The sequence below is a fragment of the Coregonus clupeaformis genome, chromosome 17 (genome assembly GCF_020615455.1).
Source record: "Coregonus clupeaformis isolate EN_2021a chromosome 17, ASM2061545v1, whole genome shotgun sequence".
NCBI lineage: Eukaryota > Metazoa > Chordata > Actinopteri > Salmoniformes > Salmonidae > Coregonus > Coregonus clupeaformis.
The window spans coordinates 72,054,397-72,067,762 of NC_059208.1; the positions used below are offsets into that span (position 1 = coordinate 72,054,397).

Consider the following 13,366-nt stretch of genomic DNA (forward strand, 5'->3'; position numbering starts at 1 on the left):
TGGAACGTTCAGATGGAAACACATGTAGAACAGACATGTCTCTGATGTGGAGTCAAGACTCAAGTCAGCTCTATTCATGGCATTTCTGTCTGGACTGTTCAGTACGTTAAATCACCCCTCCTGAAAATGACCCTGACGTTTATGGGGTCGTGAACTCTGACCTTGAGGTTGAGCTGCTGGGTCTTAGCCACGTGGTCCTGGTAGGAGGCCTGCATGCGAGCCTGGAGGGCAGTTATCTCCTGAGTGTGAGCACTTAGCTCTGAGCGCAGACGGGTCTCGACCGTCGCCATCTTGGATTTCTCTGTGCTCAGCTCCTGTGTGGGCATCGGGGATCGTTAGTGACATCAGCGAAAAACACTTGGTTAAAGTCAGTGTTCCCCCAATCCTGGTCCTTGGGTGCACATTTTTGTTCTACCCCTTTTTTTGGTTTGTTAATCTGTTTCTCTTCCTGAGTGTTCCAACAGGCACAGTGTGAGCCAGTGGCAAAAATACCGCAGGGAGATATTTACAGTAAGCACCAGCTACCAAATCCTGGCCTACTGCACTGAGGCCAAGACCTGTTTAAGATGCTACCTAGCCCAGCACTAACACAATTAATTCCATTCATCAACTTATCATCATGCGTTTCATTAGTTGAATAAGGTGTATTATGGCATTGTTTCTACCCTGTGCATGGAAGTCAGTAGGATGTCAGTTTACCCAATTATCTCTCCTTCCTCTCAAAGTGTGCACTTGTTCACTGATTTTAAAGGACATTACTGGTATAAGAAATAAGGTGGAAATACCCACTAGCCCATCTCTCCACCAATCCAATGCTTTTAGATGTGTGTACACTTAAGGAAAAATAAGATACTATTGGGATGGACCCATGGTCTTTTACCTTGGTGAGCTCCCTCAGTCGATTCTTGGCGGCGGTGGCATCCTCCTGCTCGGTAGACAGCTGCTTCTCCTTCTCCTCTAGCTGTTTCTTCAGGGCAGCCATGGGATCCCCCTTCTGAGAGGCCTAACCATCAGATATGACACAAGTTGACCACCACTGATCGGCTACAGTTGATGTTAAATGAAATGTTGGGAAAAAAGGCAACCTCAGCTCCATCATTCATTGAATCAGATGGCTCATTCATCACAAAACCGACTGATATTGCCAACTACTTTAATGATTTTTTAATTGCCAAGATTAGCAAATTTAGGCATGACATGCCAGCAACAAACGCTGACACTACTACACATCCAAGTATATCTGACCAAATTAGGAAAGACAAGCATTGTAATTTTGAATTCCGTAAAGTGAGTGTGGAAGAGGTGAAAATATTATTGTTGTCTATCAACAATGATAAGCCACCGTGGTCTGACAACTTGGATGGAAAATTACTGAGGATAATAGCGGACGATATTGCAACTCTTATTTGCCATATTTTCAATTTAAGTCTACTAGAAAGTGCGTGCCCCCAGGCCTGGAGGGAAGCAATTGCAATTCCGCTACCTAAGAATAGTCAAGCCCCCTTTACTGGCTCAAATAGCCGACCAATCATTTACATTTACATTTTAGTCATTTAGCAGACGCTCTTATCCAGAGCGACTTACAGTTAGTGAATACATATTTTTTTATACTGGCCCCCCGTGGGAATCGAACCCACAACCCTGGCATTGCAAACGCCATGCTCTATCAACTGAGCTACATCCCTGCCGGCCATTCCCTCCCCTACCCTGGACGACGCTGGGCCAATTGTGCGCCGCCCATGAGTCTCCCGGTCGCGGCCGGCTGCGACAGAGCCTGGATTCGAACCAGGATCTCTAGTGGCACAGTTAACACTGCGATGCAGTGCCTTAGACCACTGCGCCACTCAGGAGTAATCAGCCTGTTACCAACCCTTAGTAAACTTTTGGAAAAAATAGTGTTTGACAAGATGCAATGCTATTTTACAGTAAACAAATTGACAACAGACTTTCAGCACACTTATAGGGAAGGACATTCAACAAGCACAGCATTTAAATTTCTCTCAGCCAATCATCAGTCATTTGTGTATGATAAAAATATCGTGGGGGCTGTTCTGTTAGACTTCAGTGCGGCTTTTGACATTATCGATCATAGTCTGCTGCTGGAAAAACGTATGTGTTATGGCTTTACACCCCCTGCTATATTGTAGATAAAGAGTTAACTGTCGAACAGAACATAGGGGGTGTTCTTTAAATGGAAGCCTCTCCAACAATCCAGGTAGAATCAGGAATTCCCCAGGACAGCTGTCTAGGCCCCTTACTTTTTTTTCAATCTTTACTAATGACATGCCACTGGCTTTGAGTAAAGTGAGTGTGTCTATGTATGTGGATGACTCAACAATATACACGTCAGCTACTACAGCGACTAAATTGACTGCAACACTTAACAAAGAGCTGCAGTTAGTTTCAGAGTGGGTGGCAAGGAATAAGTTAGTTCTAAATATTTATAAAACTAAAAGCATTGTATTTGGGACAAATCATTCACTAAACCTAAACTAAATCTTGTAATAAATAATGTGGAAATTGAGCAAGTTGAGGTGACTAAACTGCTTGGAGTAACCCTGGATTGTAAACTGTCATGGTCAAAACATATTGATACAACAGAAGCTAAGACGGGGAGAAGTCTGTCCATAATAAAGCGCTGCTCTACCTTCTTAACAGCATTATCAACAAGGCAGGTCCTACAGGCCCTAGTTTTGTCGCACCTGGACTACTGTTCAGTCGTGTGGTCAGGTGCCACAAAAAGGGACTTTGGAAAATTGCAATTGGCTCAGAACAGGGCAGCACGGCTGGCCCTTGGATCTACACAGAGAGCTAACATTAATAATATGCATGTCAATCTCTCCTGGCTTAAAGTGGAGGAGAGATTGACTTCATCACTACTTGTATTTATGAGAGGTATTGACATGTTGAATGAACCGAGCTGTCTGAACTACTGGCGCACAGCTCGGACACCCATGCATACCCCACAAGACATGCCACCAGAGGTCTCGTCACAGTCCCCAAGTCCAGAAAAGACTATGGGAGGCGCACAGTACTACATAGAGCCATGACTACATGGAACTCTATTCCACATCAAATAACTGATGCAAGCAGTAAAATTAGATTTAAAAAAACAGATAAAAATACACATTATGGAACAGCGGGGACTGTGAAGCAACACACACATAGGCACAGACACATGCATACACACACGATAACATACGCACTATACACACACACATGGATTTTGTATTGTAGATATGTGGTAGTGGTGGAGTAGGGGCCTGAGGGCACATAGTGTGTTGTGAAACCTGTGACTGTATTGTAATGTTTTAAAAATTGTATAACTGCCTTAATTTTGCTGGACCCCAGGGTGATCCATAATTAATACAAATGTTAAGATAAGCCAGAGAATGACTACATCCCAAATGGCACCCTATTTCCTATAGAGTGCACTGCTTTTGACCAGGGTCAATAGGGCTCTGGTCAAAAGTAGTGCACTATATAGGGAATAGGGTGCCATTTGGGATACAGTCAATATAACCTCTCAGTTGGGAAATATCGGAACAAAGGTGCTTCCAAAACTACTAGGATGATTCATATTTAGGGGTGTAAAAATTACAATATTAAAATAAGTGTGAAAGGGAAAAAAAGCTACAGTATTGTTTATTACTTGAAATGTTGCTATGCTTAATTAATTAAAAGGTTTCTGCAATTTAGAATTGTGTGTATGTACGTTATGACTACACATAATGACTGTTTGACTCAGACAAAAGATATTCCATCATGCACAATCATGTCTGGTACATTTTAACCGTAACCAAGGTTTCTCAATCTTGTCTCAGAAAACGCCTGCTCCTTTCTATTTATGTATGTATGTATGTATGTATGTATGTATGTATGTATGTATGTATGTATGTATGTATGTATGTATGTGCCTGCATTTCTACTAAAGGGAATGCGGAGGTGGCTCGGCCACAGGCCACTGTCTGTAATGCTTGCAGTCAGTCAGTCTGGAGGGTAATACTGTACCAGTTGCCAGGAGTCGAGGCCAGCCTTGTCACTGAGCACTTCGATGAGCCTCTGGGTCTCTCCCTCGCTGAACATCATGCTGCTCACGGTGGACAGGAGAGTCTTGTATGGCAGGAGGAGGGGAGCATCCGCAGAGTCAACGGCAGCAACCACTATAAGCAGAGAGTGTGAGTGAGGATGATAAGTGTGCCAGGGAGTTACCTATGTCAGGGGTTACAGGATGGATGACTCGTTTATATTTTTTATGATGTACTACTTGTCTATCATTTGGATTACTTACTAAACTCAGCAAAAAAGGAAACGTCCCTTTTTCAGGACCCGGTCTTTCAAAGATAATTCGTAAAAATCCAAATAACTTCACACTGTTTCCCATGCTTCTTCAATGAACCATAAACAATTAATGAACATGCACCTGTGGAACGGTCGTTAAGACACTAACAGCTTACAGACGGTAGGCAATTAAGGTCACAGTTATGAAAACTTAGGACACTAAAAAGAGGCCTTTCTACTGACTCTGAAAAACACCAAAAGAAAGATGCCCTGCTCATCTGCGTGAACGTGCCTTAGGCATGCTGCAAGGAGGCATGAGGACTGCAGATGTGGCCAGGGCAATAAATTGCAATGTCCGTACTGTGAGACACCTAAGACAGCGCTACAGGGAGACAGGACGGACAGCTGATCGTCCTCACAGTGGCAGAACATGTGTAACAACACCTGTACAGGATCGGTACATCTGAATTTCACACCTGCGAGACAGGTACAGGATGGCAACAACAACTGCCCGCAATAGGCTGAAAGAGGCTGGACTGAGGGCTTGTAGGCCTGTTGTACGGCAGGTCCTCACCAAACATCACCGGCAACAACGTCGCCTATGGGCACAAACCCACCGTCGCTAGACCAGACAGGACTGGCAAAAAGTGCTCTTCACTGACGAGTTGCGATTTTGTCTCACCAGGGGTGATGGACGGATTCCCGTTTATCGTTGAAGGAATGAGCGTTACACCGAGGCCTGTACTCTGGAGCGGGATCGATTTGGAGGTGGAGGGTCCGTCATGGTCTGGGGCGGTGTGTCACAGCATCATCGGACTGAACTTGTTGTCATTGCAGGCAATCTCAACGCTGTGCGTTACAGGGAAGACATCCTTCTCCCTCATGTGGTACCCTTCCTGCAGGCTCATCCTGACATGACCCTCCAGCATAACAATGCCACCAGCCATACTGCTCGTTCTGTGCGTGATTTCCTGCAAGACAGGAATATCAGTGTTCTGCCATGGCCAGCGAAGAGCCCGGATCTCAATCCCATTGAGCACGTCTGGGACCTGTTGGATCGGCGGGTGAAGGCTAGGGCCATTCCCCCCAGAAATGTCTGGGAACTTGCAGGTGCCTTGGTGGAAGAGTGAGGTAACATCTCACAGCAAGAACTGGCAAATCTGGTGCAGTCCATGAGGAGGAGATGCACTGCTTAATACAGCTGGTGGCCACACCAGATATTGACTGTTACTTTTGATTTTGACACCCCCTTTGTTCAGTGACACATTATTCCATTTCTGTTAGTCACGTCTGTGGAACTTGTTGAGTTTGTCTCAGTTGTTGAATCTTGTTATGTTCATACAAATATGTACACATGTTAAGTTTAATGAAAATAAACGCAGTTGACAGTGAGAGGATGTTTCTTTTTTTGCTAAGTTTAGTTTACAAGTTGAATAATAAATGTACTTTTCTATAACTTGGATGGTTTACTATTTCATTACTTGGATGAATGACCAGGTTATCTTAGATAAATTACTTGTATGACTTACTGTACCGTAGTAGTAAACAAAAAATAAGTTGGGGATGTTAGAAAGGGGGAAGTCTTAGGAGAATGAGGGGCCATGTGATCTTTAATTCTATACTGAACAAAAATATAAAAACGCAACGTGCAACAATTTCTACAATTTTGCTGAGTAACAGTTCATAAGGAAATCAGTCAATTGAAATAAATTCATTAGGCCCTAATCTTTGGATTTCACATGACTGGGCAGGGGCGCACCCACTTGTGAGCCAGGCCGACCCACTGGGGAGCCAGGCCCAGCCTCCTCAGATGATCATGCATGTGAAGAAGCCAGATGTGGAGGGCTGAAATTGCACACTCCCTCAAAACTTGAGACATCCGTGGCATTGTGTTGTGTGACAAAACTGCACATTTTAGAGTGCCTTTTATTGTCCACAATACAAGGTGCACCTGTGTAATGATATGGCTGTTTAATCAGACTGAGCTAACAACTTCCTATTGGAATGCAGCTGTTGATAGCAGGGTTGTGGTCAATTTCGAATAGAAATGTCTGAATTTCTAATTCAATAATTGAAAAAAGGCCATTCAATGACTTCTTGATAAACATAAAAGGAGAAACTATTTATGTTAAACGTTTTTCCATTCCTCAATTTTATATTCAATTAACTTCCTGAATTGACTTACCTGAATTCAGCAAGTAGCCTAGTGGTAAAGAGCGTTGGGCTAGTAACTGAAAGGTCGCTGGTTCAAATCAAATCCAAGCCAACTAGGTGAAAAATCTGTCGATGTGCCCTGAAGCAAGACACTTAACCCTAATGGCTCTTGTAAGTTCCTCTGGATAAGAGCGTTTGCTAAATGACTTAAATTAAAAAATTACAAATGTAATTCAAATTGACCCCAATCCTGGTTTATAGAGTACATGAATTGCAATAGTTTTACATTACGAGTTATCATATAAATAAAACAGTAACAATTTCATCAAAGCAAATTATTTACTATCAACCTGGCTCAGCCTTTGCCTTGGATTTTTTCTTCTTAGCAGGTGCTTCAGCCTTGAGCTCCTCTGCCTTGGCAACGGGTGTGGCGGGAGTGTCACTGGACACAGGAGCGGGCGCGGCAGTCACCGGGGCAACCTCAACCGCCACAGGTGGCACGACCATGACAGGCACTTCCTTGGCGATGGTCTCCGGGACGACGGCAGGCTTGGCAGGGGCCGGCGCCACCTTGGCCACTTTCTTCTTCTTCTTCGGGGAGGGGGCGGCGGCCTCCACGGCCACTGGGGCAGGGGCAGCACAGGCGACTATGACAGGCTCCGGGGCAGCAACGATGGGCTCGGGTTCAGGCTTAGGGGCGGCGAGAGGCTCAGGTTCGGGTTCGGGCTCGCTAATGGACTCTGCGACCGGTTCTGGGAGATTCCCGTTAGGCCGCTCTTCTTTCTTCTTGGCTTTGCTCTTATTCTCCAACGCTTTCTGCTTCTTCTTATTCTTCAGAGAGAGTTGGATCTGGGCAGACTTGCCCAGCTCGCGGCGGTGCTTGGCCAGGGCCTCCTCGTACGACGTCTCCTTCATGGAGAGTGTGGAGACCAGAGCAATGCCGATGGCGGAGATCACCATGAATACACCAAAGACCATGAAGCCGAGGGTTTGGGGGTCGTAAACGTCCATGTCTTTATTTCAATCTTGTCCCTCCGCAAAGCCTAGCACAAAAAAAGCAGAGGTCACGATTAGCTAGGTGTCAAAGGATGCGATCCATAATCATCAAAAGTCACAACATAATGTTTAGCAAATGGGTTCAATGCCGGCCACTTCACGATTTAGTTTTGTCCCCCTCTCAATATATTTATCAATCACCAGGGTGACATTTCACAAAAAAAGGATCAATGAGGTAGCCAGCTAACTTTGGTAACCACTAAAATATCATTCCTATATTTCTGGTTTATCATGAATGCTGATGTTGAATACAGAATGTTGATTTTATGCCATTAGAATTTGTCTTTGAGATTTAAATTAAGAAAACATTTCAGGTTTCAGAATATTTAGAGAAGTTACACAAGCAAAAATAAGTTGATGGAAGCAAAACTTCCAAAAATGTGTTCGGCCATGTGTAGTAATGTTTAAAAGCCTTTATTTAGAAAAATATGTTGGCTGGCTCACTGATCTAATATATATCATCAATGATCAGTCAAATAGGAAAAATCACAAGCAGGGGTAGAGATGCATGAGTGTCTCGCAGAACTTGAGAAGTTCATACAAGTAGACTACCTGCGGTGCAGGAGATTGACACACACGAAAGGCACTAATCACAATAAACATACATTTTTACAGATTCTGTAAACCGTTGCGTACTATTCCAAATTAAGTAATTGATTATCAACCTAACGGTCATCTACCTATCCATTGATTACTTTATTGGGATTTTATAACAATAACCAGATTCTTATAGTTTATGGCTTTCTTGCTTGTTTTAGCGGCCTTTGAGGAAAGGTGGACCAAATTCACTACATGGTAAAGGTGGAACACATTTTGCTGGGTAAAAACAACAATCTCTCCATGGGCATACTACCAGCTCCTGAACTTCCAGTAAGGGTAAAGAAAAACAGCTTCACAGGCCGTAATTTCTCCCCTGTACAAAGAAAAGCTCTTCTCACAGAGGACCGAGAGTTCAGCCTGCAACTTTCCGCTCACAAGAGAACTCATGTTACGCAACACCCTCGAGAGACACATACCCCCCCATCCCATTTACGTTCACATACAAAAATGGCACTGTCTCCAGTTTCCAGAGGACACACCTGTACACAGTTGCACTGCACACAATGAAAATTCCCTATGAGTTACTGCGACCAGGAACCATTCTGGAGAACGACTCCTTCGAGAGTGGGCTTTCAGCTACTCATACTCCTCAGAGGCAATGCTGACTCTATACAGTAGATAAGGTCTGAGTACCAAATGGTACCATATTCCTTATGTAGTGCTCTATTGTTTACCAGGGCACTCACTTCAAAAGCAGTGCACTACATAGGGAATAGGGTGCCATTTGGGACATAAACAAGGCCTTAGATGAAGAAAAAATGCTGACTCTAAAGGAGTGACAACACACCCCCTTCCATGCTTTCTCCCTCTCTTCAATAGTCAAAATAAAATATTCATAATAGATCAAAAAGCAATAATAGCAATCTTATGGAACACAAGCATTTGGGTATCCATTCTGAAACTGATACTTTGGGATAAAATGCTTTAGTGTTGGATTTAAATTACTTGACAAGGTGATTCGGAGTCATTCGATCAAACTGAAATAAACTCCTAAAGGAGCAAACTGTTGTTTTACATCCACATTAGCCTATAGATAAATAGGGTCACTGATCAATCTATCAGTTTTGCAATAGGCAACAACTATTCATTCCAATGATGCTTTAAAACAAAACAAAAACACATGGGTATGATTATTATGTAGCCCATATTGAGATAAAATGTCAACAAATAAATGGAGTAAATAAAAGTATCCAAAGCCTTCACATCATTCTCTAGCTACAGATTGTTACACCAGATAATGCACTTTAACCAAAGATTTTTGGTATCCATTACTGGGAGTTACAGGTTAGGTACTGTTCGGTGTAGCACAATCTGTAGTTAATCACTCTAAATGTAAAAACGTCCGATGTATCAAAATACACTACCGACATTTACCCTAACTGTACACTACCGGTCAAAGGTTCTAGAACACCTACTCATTCAAGGGTTTTTCTTTCTTTTACTATTTTCTACATTGTAAGATAATAGTGAAGACATCAAAACTATGAAATAACACATATGGAATCATGTAGTCAAAAATATTTGAGATTCTTCAAACAGCCACCCTTTGCCTTGATGACAGCTTTGCCCACTCTTGGCATTCTCTCAACCAGCGTCAACTGGAATGCTTTTCCAACAGTCTTGAAGGAGTTCCCACATATGCTGAGCACTTGTTGGCTGCTTTTCCTTCACTCTGCGGTCCAACTCAACCCAAACCATCTCAATTTGTTTGAGGTCGGGGGATTGTGGAGGCCCCAGGTCATCTGATGCAGCACTCCATCACTCTCCTTCTTGGTAAAATAGCCCTTACACAGCCTGGAGGTGTGTTGGGTCATTGTCCTGTTGAAAAATAAATGATAGTCCCACTAAGCCCAGACCAGATGGGATGGCATATCGCTGCAGAATGCTGTGGTAGCCATGCTGGTTAAGTGTGCCTTGAATTCTAAATAAATCACAGACAGTGTCACCAGCAAAGCACCCCCACACCTTAACACCTCCTCCTCCATGCTTTACGGTGGGAACTACACTTGCAGAGATCATCCGTTCACCCACACCGCGTCTCACAGAGACACGGTGGTTGGAACCAAAAATCTCAAATTTGGACTCCAGACCAAAGGACACATTTCCAACAGACTAATGTCCATTGCTCATGTTTCTTGGTCCAAGCAGGTCTCTTCTTATTATTGGTGTCCTTTAGTAGTGGTTTCTTTGCAGCAATTCGACCATGAAGGCCTGATTCACATAGTCTCCTCTGAACAGTTGATGTTGAGATGTGTCTGTTACTTGAACTCTGTGAATCTTTATTTGGGCTGCAATTTATGAGGCTGGTTACTCTAATGAACTTATCCTCTGCAGCAGAGGTAACTCTGGGTCTTCCATTCCTGTGGCGGTCCTCATGAGAGCCAGTTTCATCATAGCGCTTGATGGTTTGAAGTAATTGAAGAAACGTTCAAAGTTCTTGAAATGTTCCATATTGACTGACCTTCATGTCTTATAGTAATGATGGACTGTCGTTTCTCTTTGCTTATTTGAGCTGTTGTTGCCATAATATGGACTTGGTCTTTTACCAAATATATAATTACCTTGTCACAACACAACTGATTGTCTCAAAACGCATTAAGAAGGAAAGAAATGCCACAAATTAACTTTTAAGAAGGCACACCTGTAAATTGAAACACATTCCAGGTGACTACCTCAAGAAGCTGGTTGAGAGAATGCCAAGTGTGTGCAAAGCTGTCATCAAGGCAATGGGTGGCTATTTGAAGAATCTCAAATATAAAATATATTTTGATTTGTTTAACACTTTTTTGGTTACTACATGATACCGTATGTGTTATTTCATAGTTTTGATGGCTTCACTATTATTCTACAATTTAGAAAATAGTAAAAATAAAGAAAAACCCTTGAATGAGTAGGTGTTCTAAAACTTTTGACTGGTAGTGTAGATAATGCTGAATTCTAGAGAGTGTAGAAGGGGCTAGTGTCTTTACAAACAATTAACCCCTTGTGATGTACCCCTCTTCTTATGTAACAAGAAGAGTACAGTTGCCTTAAAGTTTCTACCTATAGCCTACATAACCACTTGCCAGTTTCAAAGTTTATTGGCATCATACAACAACTTTACAATTTACAGTCCCTCAAATACGCTACCCATTACAATTAAACAATGAAAAAGCATTGTAGAGAATATTGCGAATAGGTTGATGCGGTGTTAAACGTTTCACAACAGGCAGGCCTACAACCGCTTACTTTATATACTGGTCCTTATTCTCATTCTGTAGTGTTTTAATTTTAAAACATCTAGCGTCTCCTCCACACGAAATACATTTAACTGGGCAATTTGTTTTCGTTTCCTCTAGCTAAGAAAACTTAACTCCAGTATCCTTAGCTACGTGTCCTCCAGAGACGGCCTACAACCATCATTAGCGCCCGTTGATTGATTACTCATTCACCGCAGCATCAAGATTTGTTCGACGTTGAGCCCTTTAATTAACTCAAGAATATGAGCGAGGAGATAAGGCTATCCCGATACCATCGGTTCAGCCCACTGCCAAACTTAGGAAATTTGAAAGTCACTTGGTTTGACTATATAATATTTAAAAAATATATACATTTTTTTTTATCTACAGATGCAGTTCATTAGAATAGGGCACCAAAAGGGAATAAAAGGGAATCTTAGGCTACCCCAAACATTAATTGATACTGTTTATTCTTTCAAACCGAAAAGATCAAGCAACATTGTATCATGAAAAGTAACGATAGTTCCGAAGTCAAAGTTTCAAGAATACATTTTTTTCTTAATGTGGAAAACAAATCTATTAATTTTCCGACTTGCATTTGTCTATTCGTACGAGGCTGAATAACAACGATACAGCTGTTCCTTACACTACGCTCAGTTAAGACCATTTCCTATTCTTTTTTTATGATTCACAAATTGTTTTATAAAGAATCTCTTACCCCAACCACCAATGTTCACTCTTTCAGAATAGCTGCTGTGTGGAGTCGTGGCACTTTCTCTGAGCTGGCAAAAAGCCATCCCGTTGCCCAAAAAACTAATTTCAAAGAGCGATTTCATTGGGTAGAGGGAGATCAGTCAAAGGCATTTAAACTAACCACGTCAGTTTTAGGGTTTCAACTAGTTACCACAGCCACAAAGTCAATATATCGTAATAAATCACGAAAACAAAATTTTACTTGTTTGTCTTAATTTAAGGTTAGATTGTAAGAAGATAAAATAGTAGAAAAGGCGGGGTTTATGACTTTGTGGCTGTGGTAACAAGTGAAGACCAAATTTTAGCCAGCAGGAGACAGAGGAGGCGTGACTGCCCCATAAAGCCCGACTATTGGGATTTGTAGTCTATTTCTGTTGGACTGTTCCAACAATATCTATTATCTCTCTTGCTCTCTCCCACACACACACGCACGCACGCACACACACACACTTCACTCTGTTCCCTCCCATTTAAGTAAACCTGAACTCCCAAGTACTATGCATATCCACATAGCACACATAAAAAGACACCTGTAACAAAATACACATTGCAACACACACACACACACACCTCACCTACACCCAATTGCAGACACACAGCTTCTAAGCACAGCACACATCCTTGATATGTGTTTACTCCCAATTCTAAGGCAAACAGTTAGGCAAGCAGGCCAAGTAGAACCGGGAAACACTTGGCACCAGTTAATCATTATCATCCAAACACAACATGGAGTACAGGTATTGGACCTTTCTTGCAGGGAAGAAAGTAGAGGTGTATTAAGAAAAATATAATGCAACACTTGACTTGAATAGACTATCTACAGACATACAGTACCAGTCAAAAGTTTGGACACCTACTCATTCAAGTGTTTTTCTTTATTTTTACTATTTTCTACATTGTAGAATAATAGTGAAGACATCAAAGCTATGAAATAACACATATAGAATCATGTAACCAAAAAAGTGTTAAACAAATCAAAATATATTTGAGATTCTTCAAAGTAGCTGCCCAAGCAAGACAGCTTTGCACACTCTTGGCATTCTCTCAACCAGCTTCACCTGGAATGATTTTCCAACAGTCTTGAAGGAGTTCCCACATATGCTGAGCACTTGTTGGCTGCTTTTCCTTCACTCTGCGTTGGCTGCTTTTCCTTCACTAACTCATCCCAAACCATCTCAATTGGGTTGAGGTCGGGTGATTGTGGAGCCCAGGTCATCTGATGCAGCACTCAATTACATTTACATTTTAGTCATTTAGCAGACGCTTACAGTTAGTGAATATATTTTTTTAAATATATATATATA

The 13,366-nt window shown here is 42.2% G+C and overlaps 1 protein-coding gene across 2 annotated transcripts in view; it reads right to left on the bottom strand.

Moving 5' to 3' along the window:
- LOC123492886 (ribosome-binding protein 1-like) overlaps positions 1–12,125 on the bottom strand; it is a 51,663-nt gene extending 39,538 nt beyond the window's left edge. For both annotated transcript variants that reach the window (XM_045226508.1, XM_045226507.1), the window contains exons 1-5: positions 12,028–12,125; positions 6,786–7,478; positions 4,012–4,163; positions 881–1,003; positions 162–314 (exon numbers count right to left, since the gene is read on the bottom strand). In XM_045226508.1, the coding sequence (XP_045082443.1) occupies positions 162–314; positions 881–1,003; positions 4,012–4,163; positions 6,786–7,446 (1,089 nt within the window). In that variant the 5' untranslated portion in view covers positions 7,447–7,478; positions 12,028–12,125. The remainder of the gene's footprint in view (positions 1–161; positions 315–880; positions 1,004–4,011; positions 4,164–6,785; positions 7,479–12,027) is intronic.
- Positions 12,126–13,366: the final 1,241 nt, after the last annotated feature.